Source organism: Poecilia mexicana, unplaced genomic scaffold, assembly GCF_051168715.1.
Source record: "Poecilia mexicana isolate PSO_F unplaced genomic scaffold, ASM5116871v1 scaffold_15, whole genome shotgun sequence".
NCBI lineage: Eukaryota > Metazoa > Chordata > Actinopteri > Cyprinodontiformes > Poeciliidae > Poecilia > Poecilia mexicana.
The window spans coordinates 13464227-13484061 of record NW_028263384.1 but is presented as its reverse complement, the minus strand read 5'-3'; the positions used below and the strand labels follow the sequence as shown (position 1 = coordinate 13484061).

Below are 19835 nucleotides of genomic sequence, written 5' to 3'. Positions count from 1 at the left end.
TAATCTTCAACTGCTTTCTAACAAACGTCAGAAGACTTTTATACTAAGAGACAAATCACACATGGTTTGTTTTGTTGGACTCTTCGGGTATCAGAGTACAGCAGACTGAATATAAATGCACGCCACACTTTTTAGAGTTCTATTTGTGGGGGAAAAAAAATGCACACATTGCATTAGTTTCCCAATGCTTCCATCCACAGTTATGTGCTATTTGGCGTAGATCTATGCAGAAATTCCAATAAAATACATTAAGATTTGTGGCTGTGAAATGAGAAAAGGTTTGAGGTGTATGAGCCACAGTAAAGATTTAGGTTTTCTTCAACCCGCTGCATCTTCCTGCAGTTGCCTGCAGTCTCCATAACGGCTCCTAGTAGCCGGAGTGGGAAACAGGTGTTTCAGATAATGACACCACTAAAGACCCTTGAGCCAACTTGTGTGTTTTCCTCCTGTCATTTCCAGCAGATTATAGTCCGTGTGACCACATTCCAGCAACCTATGGTCAGGATCATTACAGCATGTCTGCCTGAACTGAACAAATTGCTTTAACACAGAAACCATTATGTAACTGCTAAACTTCATAACAAGGGATGCTTACTTTGTGCAGCATGTTTTCCTCTACTATGATCCAACATCAGGTGGCTGATAATGGGCTTACAATGTTTAATATAATATGGCACTATTTTTCAGAGAGGAGGTGTCGTTTATTTTTAGATTTAGGTTTGAAAATAATGCAGTAAATGGGAACATGTTGTCTCTGTCTGTTTAGTGTCTTTACAGCAATGCAGGTTCAGCTCACATGGAGTGCATATTGGAGTCAGGGCATGACGACTTAATCGATTAAGCTGAAAATTACCACCAGCATTTCTGATATATTCCCCTCTTATAACATCTCTCATAACTTTCTGCCCTTATTTGTGTATTTTTTTGTTTTTTAAGCTAATAAGAAATAAGGAACACGGCCAAAGTATTTTCTTGATCAAATAAAGCATATAGTTTGAAAAGACTAGTTTATATGAACAACTAAATTATGTTGTTAAAAGCATTGGGTGAGCCTTCCTAGTGATTGAATTCAGCTTTTTCAACCACTTCCAGGGCTGCAGGTGTGTGAAATCCAGTACCAAAGCATGCTATGTGCTGCTACAAACACTTTAAAATTTGATGCAGTTAATTTCACAAGGGGTACAACAATAGGATGTTAAATAAATACAAAACATTCCTCAGTCAACTATAACTAATGTGTACAGTTTAGTGCAGAGGAGATAACAGTCTCGTTTAATTTATCAGGAATTATTCCAGCGAAAGCAAATCTTTAATCTTCAGCTTACTTATCTTGGATAATTTCATGCTCTGGTTTGGTTGGGACCAGTCGAAAGATTCATTCTTTATAATTCCAACAGGAGTGAATCTCACCCTTTTCCTGTTCTCACAAATGTCCCAAACCTTCTGGGAGGTTTTTTCTGGAAGAGTTGAAGGAGTTACAGTTGTATAAAGTGGCCCAACATCATAATGTAGGTGGCTTAAAAATGAGATTTATTACATGCTTACATGTCATGCTTAAATGTAAGCTATCCGAGAAAATAACCATTCAAAACATTTTACTAAATTTCCAGATATTTCACAATGGATGGATGGATGGATGGATGGATGGATGGATGGATGGATGGATGGATGGATGGATGGATGGATGGATGGATGGATGGATGGATGGATGGATGGGCGGGCAGCTGTTTAGAGGAGTCTGTGGACTCTGATTGTTGAACATTCAAGTCGTTAAAATAAATTGCAAACATCTGAAAACTGCAACAGCTGGACTTTCAAAGTAACAAATGTCAGCGTCAAATATTTTAACTGGCTATTCAAAATCCAAGAGTTTATAATTATTGTTTTAGAAGCTCAACTTCCTTTAAAAAATCATCCATTCTCTGTCATTTCTGGTGGGAAGGAAGTGGTTTGGCAGGTTTTACAAAAATGTGACGTGCGCTCATGTTGTTGAAAGTCATGCTGAAACTTTAAATTTGATATCTAACAAAGAAAAGTAGCTTGTATCTGGGGCTTTTTTTTAAATATTTGCTTTTTAGGGAACAAAGTGATATATTTGCTATTAGTTTGACTTGCTGGCTGAGGGGGAGAAAGTCCCATCCAAGAAGGAAATTAGTTTAACTGAAACTGTGAATCCATAAATTTCCATTACAGAGTTGTCTGAGCTTCCATTCCCATGTAGTTGATTCATAGTAGAACAAGCAGGATAAGCACAATTACTCTTCTTCTGTCATAGTTCTTGCGTTGCAATGTTCTTGAAAATATGATAGCCGGCCAAAAGCACAATTTGAATTTACTTTGACTAGATTCCAAGCCCAATTTATTCTCTGTGAACCAGACAAGTTTGCTTAAAGAGTTTATTAGAAACTAAATTTACTGACTGATACAAGACAGCAGTAGTCTTACGAGTTCATTTGAGGACACTGTTGATCACCACCAGGATTAAAAAGGACACAGTGGATATCATTGAGTTTGGTCAAAAAAACGAGCAGCATCTTTGATACAAGAGTTTGAAATATTCAAGCTTTGGTTTCATGTTCATCTGCCCACCTGTCCATCCATCTTGTCCTTGCCAGGTCACAAGGGTGTTTGTGCTTATCTTCAATGACTTTTGGACAGAAGGTGGGGTATATCCTGAACAGTTTACTGAGCTTTATTTTAATGAATCATCCAAAATTCATCTGCAACTAGGCCTGACAAGCTGCCATGAGCTGAGTAGCAGAAAGCCGGAATGAGGGAGCTTTTATTTTTATTTTTGGATTGTGATGAGTGGGAATGAGCTATGAGTTCTGAATAAATATGGAATGATGAGCTGGAGTAAATAATCAAATATTGAAGTGTTGGCAGAAATAAAGCTGTAGATATTTCATCACAGGAGGAGAGTTGATAGCAAATTTGGCACTTTTTCAGGTGCATCAACTTGATTTTTACATTATTGTGCGCTCTGACCAGCTTGTTAAATGCAAGGAAGTTTTGTGTTCGGTGAGAACTGGAAAGGCTCTGCGGCTCTTTGTAGGTGTAGCTGTTTGTTGATTTTCAAAGCTAATTTATTTCTTTTAACAGTGTGCTAGTTTGCCTGAGGTGCTCACCAGAAAGGGTAAGGAATAATTTCCCAGAAAGTTGTTCAATGTTTCTCCAAAAACCCCATGGATGTTTAGTTTCATGCTGAGATAAGTTATTCTATACTTCAGGATGCAAATGACTTTCCCTGAAAAAAATAAAAAAATTAAATGCTTTACTGTCCACACTATTCTCATGGTGAAACATGACGGTCCCACCTTCAGACGTTGGGTAAACGTCTCTCAAGGGTAAGGAAAACTGGTCAGAAACAATAGTTAGAGGCAAAGGTTGGGTAATACTGGCTTCAAGAAAAGCATTTTCAGATGGTAGAAAGGCCCAGATAAAGTTGACTGGTGAAAATGCAAACTAGCTCTGCAGTGGCAGCAGAGGACTGGGTTTAGTTTTTTTTTTCTGTGGGCTTTCCTGACAACTGAAGTAAGAAGTTGAAATATGACAGAAACTGGAGACTTCATCAGAAAATCAGGATTTTATTTTATTATTATTATTATTTTATAAAGAAAATTTTCCCCTATGCTCTCCTTTGTCATGGAAACACCAATTGAAACAAAAATATGTTGTGCGAAAGAGTGTGTAATAGGTCCCTGTAAACACATAAAAACACCTACGAGCTTTGCGTCTTCAGCATGTCTACTGTTTTTTAGTTGCATAATCTTTCATTTTGCAAAGATATCATTAGAAAAAAAATGTTCTCTCTTTTTTTTCAGAGTGCTTAATAAGGACATCAATGCTTCGCTGCACAAGAATGTCCAGTCATCTGGAGTGAGGTGGGGGCTAGAGACAGAGGAGAGCTGGGGGGAAGGAAGTGATCCTTCGGGGGAGTTTTTGACCTGGTGTGGCAGGAAAAGAGAAAGGCATTTTCTCCTTTCACTCATCCGTTTACAAGGAGTGATTTTGGCCAGCCTCTGACATTATTCAGCTACGCTAGAATAATCTGAAGAGCTTCATCCTAACCACCAATGAGGATCTCGGACATCCAGCTGGATCCTGCTGTCTTCATGTCAAACAGTCCAAGACAAGTCCGCTCACCAGCTAACGGATTATCAGTAGCAGATCCAGGAGTGATGAAGGTACAACTTGTTGGATGCAAAACAAACTGTTCAGAGAAGGAGCAAAAACAGGGAGTGACAAATTCCTCAGGAACGAAACCGTCTTCCTCAGAGCTTTCCTACAGGGTGTGCATCCATCGTGAGATGCCTCTGAGGTCCTGTAGCTCTGCCGTGTTTTTGGACAAGTCGCTTTGCATTTCGCTCGCAGAACTTGCAGCAGGAACAAGAGGAGTTCAAGCACCTCTGCACAGGTCTGCCCTGACTTGTCAGCTCGGTGAGCAATCTCTCTTTGGATCCGCCGTAGATAAGAAAACAGCCAAAACAAAGGAGGCGTACAGAAGAGGTAACTTCAACAGGTGCAATGGCCAAGAGCAGAGACCGGATCACAGGGGGAGCCCTCTATCAAAGCGCCGTGGACTCAGGGCCAATCAAAAGGCACCTGCTTGTGGCGCCAACAGTAAGGATGATGACTCAGAAAAGCAACGCCGCAGCACTTCTTTGGGATTGTCATTCAGAGAGCCATCTGCCTCGAACACAAAGGCTGCAAAGCAGAAGGGGAATGCAAATAAGGCAACCGTCTCTGCTCTGAGCAATTTCAGGCACATGCAGCACACGTTCACTTATAGCCCAGGTATGAATTTCGCCACCTTCAGCTGAAAATTCAGAGTGATCGATCAGCAAGCACACGTTTCTCGAACATCCTAAAACGTCAAGCAGCATATTTATGTGCCAAGCTGGTCTTACAGTGTGGATAATCTCTTTATTTATATATATATTTTTCCCTTTCTGCTTCTCACCTCTTACTTTTTTTTTATCTCATGCATTGTTAATAGACCCACACACGCCTTCCACACGGTTTCCACTGCGATTTTACATTGTTTAAGATAAATCCCAGTTGGCAAAGAAACATGCTGAGCTCAAACAGAGTTAAATAAAGTGCAAACACATCCCTTTATACGTCTTGACTTTCTAGACTGAAATATAACACATGAAGATAAGAAATGACTGCTGCATTGAAATGACACTGTACTATTTCAGAATGGACTCACAGACATTTATACCGAAAGCACAAGGAAACGCTAGAGGCTTACATGTTTTGTTGAACATTCCCCAGGAAAAACGTAAAAAGCTGAGTAAGCTTAAAGCTGAATGCCTGATGTCCTTAAACGAGATGGGAGAACTGTGTTTTACATAAAAATTGAAAGAATAGGTAAAAATACAGCTTAGCAGAAATGTTACTTTGTGGCATTGATTATGAACCAAGTGTGATCCTAACCGTGAAGCCATGCTTACAGCTAACTTGTTCACAAATACAGTTAAAACAGGACAATGTTGCATATTAGGGGACTAAAAATACAAATAAAATAAAAAAATAATTACACTGAAATTAAATAAGTTTTGATTTGTAACTGGCTTATAATTGTACCAAGAAGCAAAAGTAAGGCAAAACATTCTGACTATATTCCAATGTGTATTAGAATATTTGGCAAACAGTAACAGACATTGTCAAATTTTAATAAACTTGGGCTTTGAAGTTTAATTATTTGAAAGTAATAAATAAAATCACAAAAAAAATGAAAGTTATGTCTGAAAGTTAAATTTCAGTCATATGCTTATTTATTCTTTTCATGTCTAAAGGTGTTGAAGTACATTTACACCAAAATGCAAAAAAAAAAAATCCAGAAAGCATTTCTTGTATTTTGCTTCCCCACAACTTGGAATCAAAATGGATTGTTTTATGGTTTGCAGCACTTCTTTTACAGAACTTGTCTACAACTTTGGATATTTCATTTTCTTTTCATTGTGAAACAAGCAACAAGTAGGACAAAATACCAGGAAACGTCTGTGTGCATTACGCCTTCATGTTCATGTTATGTCATGTTTATGACAGTGTCGTGTCAGTCTAATGCACACCACTTCAAGTAAAGTGTTACTGTTTTTACTCCTAAAACATGACCACAAATTCTCACGTAACTTGAGGTTTAGGCTTTGACTTTACCATACATTTACACATTTCCCCTTTTTACTACTGGAGTGTTGTTTTAGCAGTACGCTTTGGACTTTCACTAGGCCCAGTTAGGGTATCGATGAGTTTTAAGGGACTATGTTTTTACAAATATGCTCTTAAAATGTTATGTTTCCTGACACAAGTAAATTTTTATCCAGGTCCCATATTTTTCTGTTTTTGATTTGTTTGTAAAGTTTAAAAAAAAAAAATTGTTAACCTTTTAGTTTAGTTGTTGACTCTCTCAATGTTTACTTCATAAAAAATAAAACAACATACTTTATGGATGCAATAGGCATAAAACAAGATAAGCGCATTAGGATGTAGGTGTAGAGGTGTAAATTAACAATGATTATTTGATCTGAGCCAAGATTACATAATGGACTATAAACTAATTTACGAAACCTTCCAGTAATGATGGCGAAGGCTGCAGCAGAAAGGACCTGCCCTTTCATATTTGCTGTCTCATGAAAAAACATCTGCAGCACACAATACTTTTTAATTATTAAAATGTCTCAGCTCTCTGTGGGACGTGTAAGGTTTTTTTTTTTTTTTAGGCAGACTTACTTTGTTACAGTAAATATAGCATATAACAAAAGCTTGACCAGTGACACCACATGCTGGTGATGCAGTCCAAAAAAAACAAAAAAACAAGCTAAATGATTACTGCAGGGTATTCAGCTGAGAGATATACGCTCTAAAAAAAGGGGGACAAGAAAGAGGTTACGGGAGCAGAATAAATGCAATGCTATCTTTTACATTATTCATCGGCCACGCTCTTGTTCCCTCTGGATTGTTTTTACTCCTTATGAGTTGTGGGGGTAGTGTGTGTTTCTGCAAGCATGGGAGTGTGCTGGGTTCACTTTGAGGTCTGTTCTTCACTGTTTTACCCAAGATAATGAAAGCTTCGCTAGAAACTCATGGCCACTGAGAATGAACCGAAAAGGCGGAAAAGCAACGGCTATAACACTGCATTCAGATGCTTATATGCTTCTTAGAAATTATATTTTCCCTGTAATGCTAGTATTGAGTGATGTAACATTATTATTTTTTTTCTTTTTCTCCCTAGTAGATTCAGGGAGCATGATGAGCAAGCAAGGAGAAAGTCAAAAGACAGATGAAGAACAAGAAGGTGGCAAATCCACAGAACCTCAGATAATTTCCACTTGTCGTCACCGCTCACCACTGAAGAGCGATTCTGTGGGAGGCATTCTTAAAACCCTGAGCCTGAAAGTATGAGTCACATTTCTATACTTTATTTTTCCTCAAGAATTCTCTTTTAAAGTAGCAAAAATATAAAATACATTCGGCATTCTAATGGAGTAGAAAACTGGAACTGTGAGGATTTCTTGAACAAAACTGTTGACTTATCGACAGGAGAATTTCATGAAAGAAGCCCATTTTATACCCTTTTTCTGAATAATGTGTATTTTAAAAATATGGTCACCAAACACATGGCATCCATTTTTTTTTTTGGCCTTTTATTTAAAGTGTTCAGACAGGAAAGTAGGGTATTGAGAGAACGGGAAGACATGTGGCAAAGGTCATTAGGCCAGGAATCGAACCTGAGACGGCCGTGTTGAGGACTAAGACCTCCTTATGTGGGTTGTGCTTCTCACCTGCACCACCACAGCACTTCCAGCATTAATGGTTAAAACTGTGTCATGCTCCCGTTTAATCTGTTCAACTAAATAACAGATATTTTACCAAAAGACAAAAGTTGCAAAAATTTTAATCATGTCAATTCTAGGTCTTAAAAAATCTTAAATATCTCCATGTTTTCAACGGTAGATTTAAAAAACAAAGGTAATAAAAGTTGCTTTAAAAGTTGCACTAAAAGTTTATTAAAAGTGGCGCTGTTAATTGACTTTTAATGCAACGTTTAAAGCAACCTTGCATTAATAGTGTCATCATTTACCAAATGTCACTTTGTGACAACAGTCATAAACATTCATAAATACTTCTTCATGTTCATAATAGGTGGTATGTCATGTTTATGACAGTGTCATGTCAGTTTTATGGTCACTCCTTCAAATAAAGTGCAGCTGCAAAGAGAACGATTCATAATTTTACGGGTGTTTTCCTTTCCAGGAGGCGTTAGAGCTTTTCAGACCAGACTTCATCAGCCGATCTCAGGGTCGGGTCAGACACTTAGAGCAGAAGGCCAGGAGAAGGAAAGCTCTGCAGGACTCAAATTTAGCCCTGGGCCTAAAGGAAGAACAAGGCAAGCAAAAGAGGCACTGCACTACACCCGATCCACTTAGTGGTAAGTACAGCCGAATCAGAAAAAGCAAAAATAAGCCATTAGGAAGTAACGCAATGTGTAACACCCACTAGTAAACAGACTCAGTTTTTGTCAGATCATCAGTGTTGACAGAAGTATTCAATCAACTCTTGATCATATGAAATTGCTATCCCAGGACTTTCTGCAATAAAGAAGTACATGTGATGCATCAGTCCTGGTGACGTTAGATTAAAAAAAAAAAAAAAAAAAAAAAAAAAAAATATATATATATATATATATATATATATATATATATATATATATATATATATATATATATATAACGTATTCAGAGCAGATGCTTTCTTTTCCTCTCCTACATTCATCTTTTATCATGTTACATCAATTTTGCAGACACAGGCACATTTGTCAAATTCCTGGACTGCTGGGTCAAGTGCTCCTACGTCAGCAGGTGCATTTCTGGAGAAAAACAGAAACCGTAACGAATTAATAATAAACCTGTGAACACGTCATGGCATTTCTTTTACCAATTGGTGGAACGATGCACTGTTTATTTAGTAATCATCTTTAATTTCATTGTCTCAGCAGGCTTGCTCATAAAAAAGGGAATAGCACATGATCCCCTTGTTAGTGGAGCAGCATTTCACCGACTTTGCTCTCTGGTGGCCATCATTGAGCACTACAGAGGAGCTAAAGTATCTTGAATAAATTCAGGTTGGCCAGATAATAAAAAAATGTGAAATGAATAAAGAAAAAAATAAAATAAAGCCCTTCAAAGAGAAAACAATTCAACTGTACAACTTAAAATATTTTTTGATCTGGTTTTTTGACTCTTGAAAAAGTAGTTCTTCAGACTTTTATTGCTTTTTGGTCATCTTTGTAACTAATTTAAATTAGCTTACAATCCATCCATCCATCCATCCATCCATCCATCCATCCATCCATCCATCCATCCATCCTCTTCTGCTTATCTGACCCTGGAAAAACAGAAGCAGGGAACAATAAGCTTATAGTTTTTTATGTGTCATGAAGGAGAAATTAAAGCTTATTGTCCAATTATACCTTGATGCTTTTCGCTTCACTTTCAGTCTGACAGAATTGACAGGACCAGAACTGGATCTGCCAGTACAAAAAAGTTATGGTGTGTGTGTGTGTGTGTGTGTGTGTGTGTGTGTGTGTGTGTGTGTGTGTGTGTGTGTGTGTGTGTGTGTGTGTGTGTGTGTGTGTGTGTGTGTGTGTGTGTGTGTGTGTGTGACAGTGTCTCAGTGTCTCTGTGTCTGTGTTTTTTTGTGTGTCAGTGGACTAATGGAGGACGGTGTTACAGTCTAAACTGGAAAGCTCATCCATCAGTGTGTATTTACATATGCAAGCTTGATTTCCATATTAATTCCTGTTTGTTATTCCTGTGTGCTTGTTGGGCTGTGGATGTGTGTGTCCTAGATAACCTTTTCAAGCCGAGAGAGCGTTCTATATCAGGCAGAGAGATGCAGCTCAGGTCCAGACGGTGAGTCCTCTAAACTAACCCCCTCTCAAAGGGAGTCGTGTGGGGTTTTCATTCTCGTTTTCATAGTGCAGTCGATCCCATCAATACACACACACACACACACACACAGACACACACACACACACACCCCCACACACACACACACACATGCATCCACATGCTGTTGACACCCAACAAATTTGATGCTCAAATGTCTTGGCAGAAGATATGAGGTAACCTCTACATCTTATCTCTCTTTCCCTCTCTCTCTCTCTCTCTGTCTCTCTCTCTCTCTCTCTCTCTCTCTCTCTCTCTCTACTTATCTGGTAAAACACGCCTGATCTGTTGAAGGTTTCCCATTGTAATTGTTTTTTTTTGGGTTTTTTTGTTTTTTTCAAAAGCAACACTATCTCACTCGGTGGATCTCCTGAAGAAAAAAAAATGGCAGTAGTTCTGCACGTGATAAAGGGGAGTGTGTGTTTGCAGAGTGTTTATCTGTGGATCCAGGTGTTTTTTTATTTATTTTTTATTTTTCCAGACTGTAGTCTTACTTGATAACACCTTGTCTCCAATACACCAGTGTGTTGGCATGGCTCAGTCACCCTTAGATTTCTGATAGTATTTTCTTCTGCCCTGTATGAATTTTCTTTTTTTTGCGTCTGAAGGATTTACAACAAGCTGCCGGAGGTGACAAAGAAAAAGGAGGAGGAGAAAAAACGGGCTATATCTCAAACCAACAGACTGCGAGCAGAGGTCTTCAAAAAGGTAAATGGGATCAACGTGATACTCTGATAGGATGTTGGATTACAAGCACATCGGATTGATCAGCTGGGAAGTCAACGATTGTATGAGCCCAGTCTGAGAGAAAATAAAAAGACAAAATAGATTAATGCATCAGTATATTCTATTATTTTTGACATAAGCAGCTGACGTACTCATCACGTGCGTGGGTCTTTATTGCCTCTTTTTCTGTCACGACAGTTTGGCTTTGAAATAACTTTCTACAACTTTTCTACTTCCAGAGTGGAGAGATGACACTGCAAACAATTTCAATCCGTTTTCAAAACAAGAGCTGAACTATCGTAGATTCTTATCAGGGATTTTTGGAGCCCTAATCAGATTTTAATTCAGGGGCCTTCATACCAACATGTCAAAAACAGATACTTCATCATTCTGAGGCTACACTATGGCTGTAGCATATCTACTATTTTTGGTGCAATTTGTAATCTGACAACATGATACCGGTATTACTTTGGCTATTGATTTTAACCTTAAAGGACAGGAGTAGCAAACAACTACAAGCAAAAGCTTTACAGTGAACCAGTCAACAAGACTAACATCTTTTTTTTTTTTTTTTTTTTTTTTTTGGAACAGGTATGTGAAATGTGCCAAAAGTGCAGCATTTCACTACAAAGTAAAATCATATGATTGTCTTGGGGGGCCCTGGTGGTGTTGGGGAGCTGAGCAGCCGCTTAACTTGCATGTACCTTAAGCCGGCTCTGTTTCACACTTTTTTTTATGTTGAATCATATAATTATATATATATATATAATTCCCTTCTCACCCTTCTGCGGGTGGTCTCTCTCTTTCATCCTCTGAGCTCGGGTCCTCTACCAGAGGCCTGGGAGCTTGAGGGTTCTGCGCAGTATCTTGGCTGTGCCTAGAACTGCACATTTCTGGACTGAGATGTCTGATGTTGTTCCTGGGATCTGTTTGAGCCACTGCTCCATACATACATATATATATATATATATATATATATATATGTATGGAGCAGATACTTATATATATATATATATATATATATATATATATATATATATATATATATATATATATATATATATATATATATATATATATATATATATATATATATATATATATATATATATTGCATGTCTTCATTCTGCATCTACAGTATGAACACTATGTATTCCAGAGTCATTAATGTCTATCAATGCTAAGCTCTTACATATTTATGTTTTTATAGTTCCATGATTCTTAATAAGTACTACTTTATCAGAGAAGGTTTGAAATTAGATGAGTGGAGTTATGCCAAGGTAAGTAGGTATATGGATAGATGGATAGATTGATTATAAACTACATTTATTTCTGAGATAGTGCATTTTTTTACTTTGTCCAGCAGAGGTCAGTGTTAAACTGTTAAAGCCTTGTGCATCTGTCTCTGTCTGAACTATTATAAAAACATACTTTTGCTTCTTTATTCCTCAAAAATTCAAAATCTTCATTTTTTTATATATGCAGTCTGTAAATTGTGCTTACAGATTGAAAGATGAATATCAGAACATGACCAACAAAGTCTGCTTGTTGTCTCGGTATAAGAACTACAAATAAGAAGTATTAGTTGGTACTAAGCAATACGCATAAGGAGAATATTTTAAGCCTATGTTTCTGCCTCTATTTCAGACAAATAGAGGAACTTGGGAAATGAGTGATGTATTTAGGACATGCAGTGTCAGTCAGTTCCTCTCCTGTTCACCTGTGGGTGAACCATCACTTTCTTTCCTATTATAACCTGAACAATGAGTTTGCTGTCAACCAGAGAAAAAGCAAGGGGCGTAAAGAGATGTCTCAAATCTCTGAGTATTTAAGTAACACAAAACTAAATGTAAAGTTGTTTCTTTTTTTCCCCCTGAATTTCATAATTATGTCTGTGACTGATCTGAGAATCGTTTTTAACTCTGAGACCTGCTTCACACGAGGCCAGATTTTCATCAACAGTAACCTGGGGTTTTGCTTTGCTAGCACAGCTGGCAGCTGTGGGTCTCAGCAGAAGAATAGTTCATTTCTGGGTGGGAAAAAAAAAAAAGTTTTTGCAGCTATGATGTAAGTGTGACCTCTCCACCTCTCAAATGAAGCCATTAGTTGGGCTCCACCACAGGAGATCAAGAGAAAAAGAACGAGTTCCTCCCGAACAAACGCTGTGTGATTTGGAGACCTCATTTTTATCCCGTGCTGACGGGGAAGCCCAGCAAAGACTCACAGCGAGGGTCTGATAGCACAAGGTGAAGGGTGGGTGGTGCTGAACGCTGTCTGAAATGAGATTCCAGCTGCTGGGTAGTACATTTGTAGGAGTATGATTGCAGAGAAGTCAGATAGCTGGCCAGACTTATTCCCTTTACCCACAGGCTTGGGCACCTCAGGGGTGAAGCTGATGGGTGTGAAAGCCAATTTAGCGGTGGTAGCTGCTGCGGTCTGATGCTGAGCTGCTGCTAACAGACCAGGAGAGGAAAGAACTGAGTGCTGATAAATGGGTTTTGATCAGCCGATTGAGGAGATCTACCAGTTACATTTGTGTCTTTCTTGTCTTGCAGAAAGTTCTGGACCAGATTCTGCAAAGATGAACTCAACCCCATCAGGCGCCACCTTCGTTTAAAAACACTGACTACATATGGGTGGTGTCTATTGAATGTCCAGTGTTTGTTGGCTTCTTTCCATTGTTGCAAACGGTTAAGCTTGATTTTGTTTGCATTGTTCCCAAAATCTCTTGTAGCTGTTTGGTGGGGACTGGTTATCCAGATTTGAAAATGTTTCAGATTCAAAACCATAAAAATCTTAGAAAGAAGAATTTAAACAGTCATGGTGTGTAAATTAAAAGTATGCTGTCTATCTCTATCTCTAAAGTAAAACCTAGAGAAGACAAAATATGAGTGGCGTGTCTGATAAGCAGCCGACTGCAGATAGTTTGAACAGTTTTGCATTAGTCTTTCTATCAATATTTTAAATCATTCTAAATAACTGATATAAGAATCTATTTATATATTCTTTTATTTTAGCACAATTAGGAGCAAATGTTGCTTCTTTGTTCTGCATAAAAGCGTTTAGATCATGTTATGCATTTTAGTGTTAAATCATTATATTAATGCTATGATGTAGCAAAAACATGTATTCAAGGTAAAGTATTTCATCGATGAAACTTTTCTGGCATCGTTTTGTGTCAACAACGTTCACAGAATGAACTACCAATGCCTGATAGAAGTTTAGATGACGCATATTATCTTAACCTTTCAAATGTGAACGATAAATCGCTAGTAAAACCATCTGCAAACAACTCAGCTCAATGTTTAAAAATAAGTTTTCATCAACATTACGCTCTTCATAGCTGTGCGAGCGCAAGAAGACACAATAAAAAGGGTAAAAGTTGGTTTTGACCTGAGCCACCTGACTTTGTCAGCGGGACAGCTTTGTCCTTGACGTGAGGGAGGTAGACCGTGTTTCATCATTGGCTTCACGTCTGTCTCAAGGCCTCTGCGAGCACCAGTCTGGAACGACGGCATTTCAAGCTAATCGAACTCGTGAGACACACAGGACATGTGAAGAAAAAGGCCATATGTCACAGAGCTCCAAACCAAAGACGACTATGTTATAGGAGAGGAGGATCCTAAAGTGCAACCCGGGAGTTTGATCGGCTTATAGTCTGTAAGGGTGGCAGCATTTTAAAAAAGTGGTCACTGGGACCTGGAGAGAGCTATAAAACAAACACATCATAAACATTTAAGGTGTGGCGACAAACCTTTTGTGAACCTCAAAAACTACAACAGTAAATAAAGCTGCGATATGAAAAAAAGACTACCTGGTGTGTTGAAAGGGTTTTCATTTACATCTCTTGGCCATAGCAAAGAACATTAATATGTGTTCATGTTTCTCCTTCCAGTGTTACCAAGAAATCTGTTTGGGATCGCTCCACATTGGGTTAGCAATTTTTGTGCTGCCATGTAGGCAGGTTTCAGACGCTGAATGCTGACTGACAAGAGTTATATCTGAGAAGACAGGCTCTTGTCAGTCAGCTTCCCTCTCTCTGAGGTATCATGTGTCTGTATGTCACATTACTGTCTCTGCATAATGAGGACTGTGCTCCTTGGTCCCTCCACAAGCTAGAGTGACTCAACTGCCCTCAGGTTATCGCGCTGCGGTGGCTTTTAAAAAGAAAACTTATAAGATAAGATTGGCACTGGTTTCATCCAAACATTGAGTCTCGGCTTTCTTTTTTATTTGTGACTCCATAGCTGCAAATAATACATTCAAAGAAAGTCGTTGGTGAATGAAAGGTTTATTTAAAATTTGCCTCAAGCTGGGGTGCTGCGGTGGCACGGGGGTAAAGCGTAACCCATGTACGCTTTACCCCCATTACGCTTCATTCTTGACTCAACCTCAACCGTCACAGGTTTGAGTCCTTTCCGCGTGTCTTCCCCCGCTCTCATTTCCTGCTTTCCTACCTGACAACTCTCAAATAAAGGCCACTATGTATGTATGTAAGGGATAGAAAGAAATACAAAAGAAACGACAACAAAGAAATAGATCAGTTGAGACCAAAACTTAAATTCTTATCTATTGTTCAAATGTTGCGTTAGATGAAAAACCAACACTGCACATCACCGTAGACAGACTCTCTGTGGTGAAAAAAAACCAAAACAAAACATGGTGATGGCAGTATAATCCTGTGGATACATTTTTCTTTAGAGAATCTGGTCAGAATTGATGGATTTATATCATTCTTTCATCAGGATAAACACCCAGAGCTACATTCAAAAGCCGGCTTGGATCAAAGCACAGTTGTGTGTTAGAATTGTCCAGTCAAAGTACAAACCCAAATGTGATTGAGAATCTTTGGAGAAATTTGGAAAATGATGTTCACAGACAATATCCAATCTGACTGAGATATAGGCTCCCCAGAGACATCTGTGGCCTTTATGCCTGCAGTGCACAAAGTAAGAAAGATTAGGGTGGACCATTCTAGGTAGCAACCACAGGACACAGATGGTGCCTGGGTGAAGCTGGCATGTGCGTGCGTGCGTGCGTGCGTGCGTGCGTGCGTGCGTGCGTGCGTGCGTGCGTGCGTGCGTGCGCGTTTGTTTGTAATACCTTGTGGGGACGATTTTCCTGACATATACTACGTTGTGGGGACCAATTGCTCCTTGTGGGGACCGAAGCCTGGTCCCCACAAGGGGAAACTCTGTTTTTGGGTCAGGGGTCAGATTTAGGGCTAAGGTATGAACTGAGTTTTGGATAGGGTTAGGGTTAGGTATGTGATGGTTAGGGTTAGGAAAAGGGTAAAGGTAAGGTTTAGGCTGTAGAAATGAATGGAAGTCAATGGAAAGTCCTCACAAAGATAGCCACGCAAACGTGTGTGTGTGTGTGTGTGTGTGTGTGTGTGTGTGTGTGTGTGTGTGTGTGTGTGTGTGTGTGTGTGTGTGTGTGTGTGTGTGTGTGTGTGTGTGTGCGTGTGTGTGTGTGTGTTGTGGGGTGATGAGGGATGCAGAGAAATAGGAAAGCAAGAAAAGAGAAGTGAAAGAGAAGAAAATGCCCAAAGAACTCACAATAAAGGCTGATTGACATTATTAATAGCCTGCAGTAATTCTAAAAAATATATTTTAATAGCACAGTTAACATAAATATAAGGCAGTTCATGTTTCTAAGAAACTCAGGCGGTATCTCAGAGTTCAGCTGGGAAATGCTTCACTGCAGAAAAAACTAATTGTGTAACACATCAGTGAACATGGATTGATTTCATCCTATGCAAGTAATTTTAATATTTCTTCAAAAAGTGCATCAAGACCGGTCCTATTTAAAACTGTTACCATATTCAAAGCTGTTTTTATTAAGATTTTATTTATTTTTTTCTTCCGCTTGAGGCTGTGTCCAATAAACTGTAGAATGAGGGAGCTTGTGAACAAGTCAGCCATGTTTATAAAAGATTTTTTTTTTTTAAATGCACAGTAAAAAAGCAACAACATAAATCAGATCAGAGTGAATTTTCTTGTTGCTTCATACAAAAAAATGTATTGCAATATAATAAATACTATTGCTGTATTAGTCCTCTGTTTAACTTCCATTCATATTTACAGAGAAAATGTGTTTTGTGTCTCTGTGAACTATTTAATTAGGAGTTTATCTAATTGGCCAGTGACAGGCATAGACTCAGGTCTGAAGTTTTGTTTCTCCAAACCTCATGACTTCAATCTATCCATCATATGTTCCCACTGATAATAAACAGACTGCTGATCCCTCACACAAGTCTGGTAACTTCTGTTCCAAAAGTGAATTTTTACAAAACAAAGCCTCTGTGACAAATTGAGAAAAAAAAACGCCTTAGTTAAATTAGTTAATGTGTTTTTTCTTAATATATTCACAACTGTTTTTTTAGTGATCTTATACAGTCGTCCTGTGTTAACCCACTACACCAAAAAATGGTTTAAAAGTTTCCACATATAAACAATAACTGCTGATTAAAACCAGAAAAATGCACAGGAATCGTTGCATTATGTATAGAGTTGCCTGAGAAGAGGGTGGCACCTATTTTTTCGAGGGGTGGATGGGTGGTGGGAGGGAGTCATTAACTTAACAGGCTTTTGGACCCAGCAGACTCCAAAGCGCACATGGCTCGGTGTTGCTGCTCCGGCGAGTCCTCTGCTCCTACATCCTCTCTGTCTCTCTGCCGGTCTTCGTTTTCTGCCTCTTTCTAACTCAATCCTTTAAAAGAGACACTTCCACGCACATTTTTTTTTACATTTATCTTGCAGGTTTATCTCTATGTTTCTCCCACCTCGTAGCTTGAAACATGTTACTTGCTTTAAGGAAAAGTTTCTGCATGACGTTAAAGTCTGTTTTAGTATTCCTCCCTCTTAAACTCCTGTGAGCTCCTTCAACCCGTCTCTAAATCAAGTCAAATTGCATGCAGAGAGCCTGGAGGCGCTGGACTGATAAAACTGTCGCTGTGTGATCGGAAGATTTTTTTTTTTTTTTTTCATCCGAGCACCGGGCGTGATGAGACACTGGAGCCGCCGGAGGAACTTTGTCTTTCTGGGCTTTGCGCTGCACGTCTGGTCCCTGTCCACGGCCCTGGAAAATGTCAAAAGCGAGGTTTTCAGCATAAAGGAGGGTGAGTCTGAATGGGAATAATCTGTTTACATGGTTGGCTTGAATTGAAAGTCATATTTCAGTAAATAAATCCAATCAGTTTGTTTTGTAAACTGCCTAGGGGAAACATTTATTGTGAATCAGGGCTGCATAAATCATCTAAATTGACTGACTCAATTGAACTGAGTTTTCAAGAAATGACTTAAGGTCCTTATCAAAACCTATCAAAACTACATCAGACAGAGTCCCAATTCTTTGGCATATGTGCATAATTTGTGCTCATTTAAGTTTTTTTTATCAGAATACATCCAGACTCCCGCAGCTGTGCTGTGTACCTCACTGTTAGAGAAAGTGCAGAAAGGATGCAGAGTTTGTTTTTGTAGGTCCATCTTTGCGCAACAATAAAAGGAAGTCAGACTGCTGTCAGACGAACAGATGAGTTTAACATCCAGGAGGATGCAGCTTCATCTCTGGCTTTCAAAACATAAACCAAAACAGGATATATATTTTCTTTCTCAGATGCTCTAAATTTAATCTGCTGAATTGATAGGACCGTGTAAACTGTGTGGGGGAGCTAGAGGAGAGCATTGTGGCACAGAGCAAATATTTCATGTGGCTGTGGTAAGCAGAGCAAATATCAAAGACGCAGACAGAAAATAAGAAAATGCTTGATTAATAGACTCGAATAAACAAGAATTTCAATTTCCTGAGGCGAAACCGGCGGCTTTGAATGTCAACAAATTCCTTGTGTGCTGTATGAGAGTATAAAACTATGCTGTATTTCATGTAAATCAAACAATTTTGCACAAGTAAACTATTATTTTTGAATCCAGTTTAACTTCTATGCTACATTATCACCCATACTGGTCACTTTGGCACCTCATACCATGGAGCTCAGATCAGCTCAGCGCTGAGTCATTAAAGCTTTCATCCACAGGTTTAGCTCATATAAAAATGCAGGGAGCAAAAAACAGTTTGAAGGGGCAGCGTGAGTGCTGAAATAGTGCAGCCTCTTTGATGTCAGCAGGATGTTGACTCCTGTTTATTACAGCCCCACCCCACCTGTGTGGATATGGTGCCAGACTGCCAATGTTATGCTGCAATTTTAAGTGTCAGCAATCAGGCGCTTTAAATAAAAGTGTCAAGTAGGACCTGCTGGATAATTTTGGTTTGTTTATATGTAATAAATTAGATTTTTTTTTCTTCTTCTTCTCCTTCGTCTACATGTAGCTAATTTAGGGAAATTGCTCTCTTCAGAGTTCCCAGGTAGTTTGGGAAGTATGGAATTATTTTAGAGCTAAATAAGTAAAGAAAAAAACTAATAAGAAGAAATATATGGGAAATATTTGAATTTTTAGACTTGTTCCATTACATACATACATCCATCCATCCATCCATCCATCCATCCATCCATCCATCCCCATCCATCCATCCATCCATCCATCCATCCATCCATCCATCCATCCATCCATCCATCCCCATCCATCCATCCATCCATCCATCCATCCAGGAAATTTGAGTGTGGGATAGTTGGGAGTTTTGAACTTAAACATAAATTAGGAACCCTGGTCAGTAATCCTGCAACAATACCTTAAAGATGAATTTCTAAGTTATTGTCAGTCAGCTTGCTGACTGACCTTACAAGAGCAAAACAAGTATATTTGGGTTTTTGAAACCCTAACACTTGGAGTGAGGGCATGTATAGAAAGCTGGCACATTGATGCCTAAACAACAATAAGCTGCTCATCCTAATGAAGTGCCACATTTTGCAGTCACACTGTTGATGGTTGGAAAAAGTGTAAGACAGAAATCTAGGCCAAAATCACCACGACAACTGGATGTCCCTTCTCAAGACAGTATAACTGCTTTAGACAAGTGTCTCAAGTATCTATTTAAATCTGATGACAAAGGAGGTCTGCATACTCAGTGCTGAGGTTTGGCATTTAATAAATGCCGTTTTACCAACACTCATGCTGCTTTCCTGAATTCATTTTGTTAGCCAACTACTTTTTTGTGTATTCTTTTCCGATTTGTTCGAAATCTCAGCCAATCTAC

At 38.7% G+C, this 19835-nt stretch overlaps 2 protein-coding genes across 3 annotated transcripts in view; both read left to right on the top strand.

Annotated features, from left to right (window-relative positions):
- Nucleotides 1-3854: 3854 nt before the first annotated feature.
- LOC106914145 (uncharacterized) lies at nucleotides 3855-11623 on the top strand. Its single transcript, XM_014980761.2, has 5 exons — nucleotides 3855-4797; nucleotides 7241-7404; nucleotides 8263-8437; nucleotides 9857-9920; nucleotides 10565-11623. Exons 1-5 carry the CDS (start codon nucleotides 4077-4079, stop codon nucleotides 10689-10691), a joined length of 1251 nt encoding a protein of 416 aa, XP_014836247.2. The 5' UTR covers nucleotides 3855-4076; the 3' UTR covers nucleotides 10692-11623.
- Nucleotides 11624-17254: 5631 nt separating this feature from the next.
- Nucleotides 17255-19835, top strand: part of adam12b (ADAM metallopeptidase domain 12b) — an 84715-nt gene continuing 82134 nt past the window's right edge. For both annotated transcript variants that reach the window (XM_088012818.1, XM_088012819.1), the window contains exon 1: nucleotides 17255-17802. In XM_088012818.1, coding sequence (XP_087868944.1) covers nucleotides 17688-17802 — 115 coding nt within the window. In that variant the 5' untranslated portion in view covers nucleotides 17255-17687. The remainder of the gene's footprint in view (nucleotides 17803-19835) is intronic.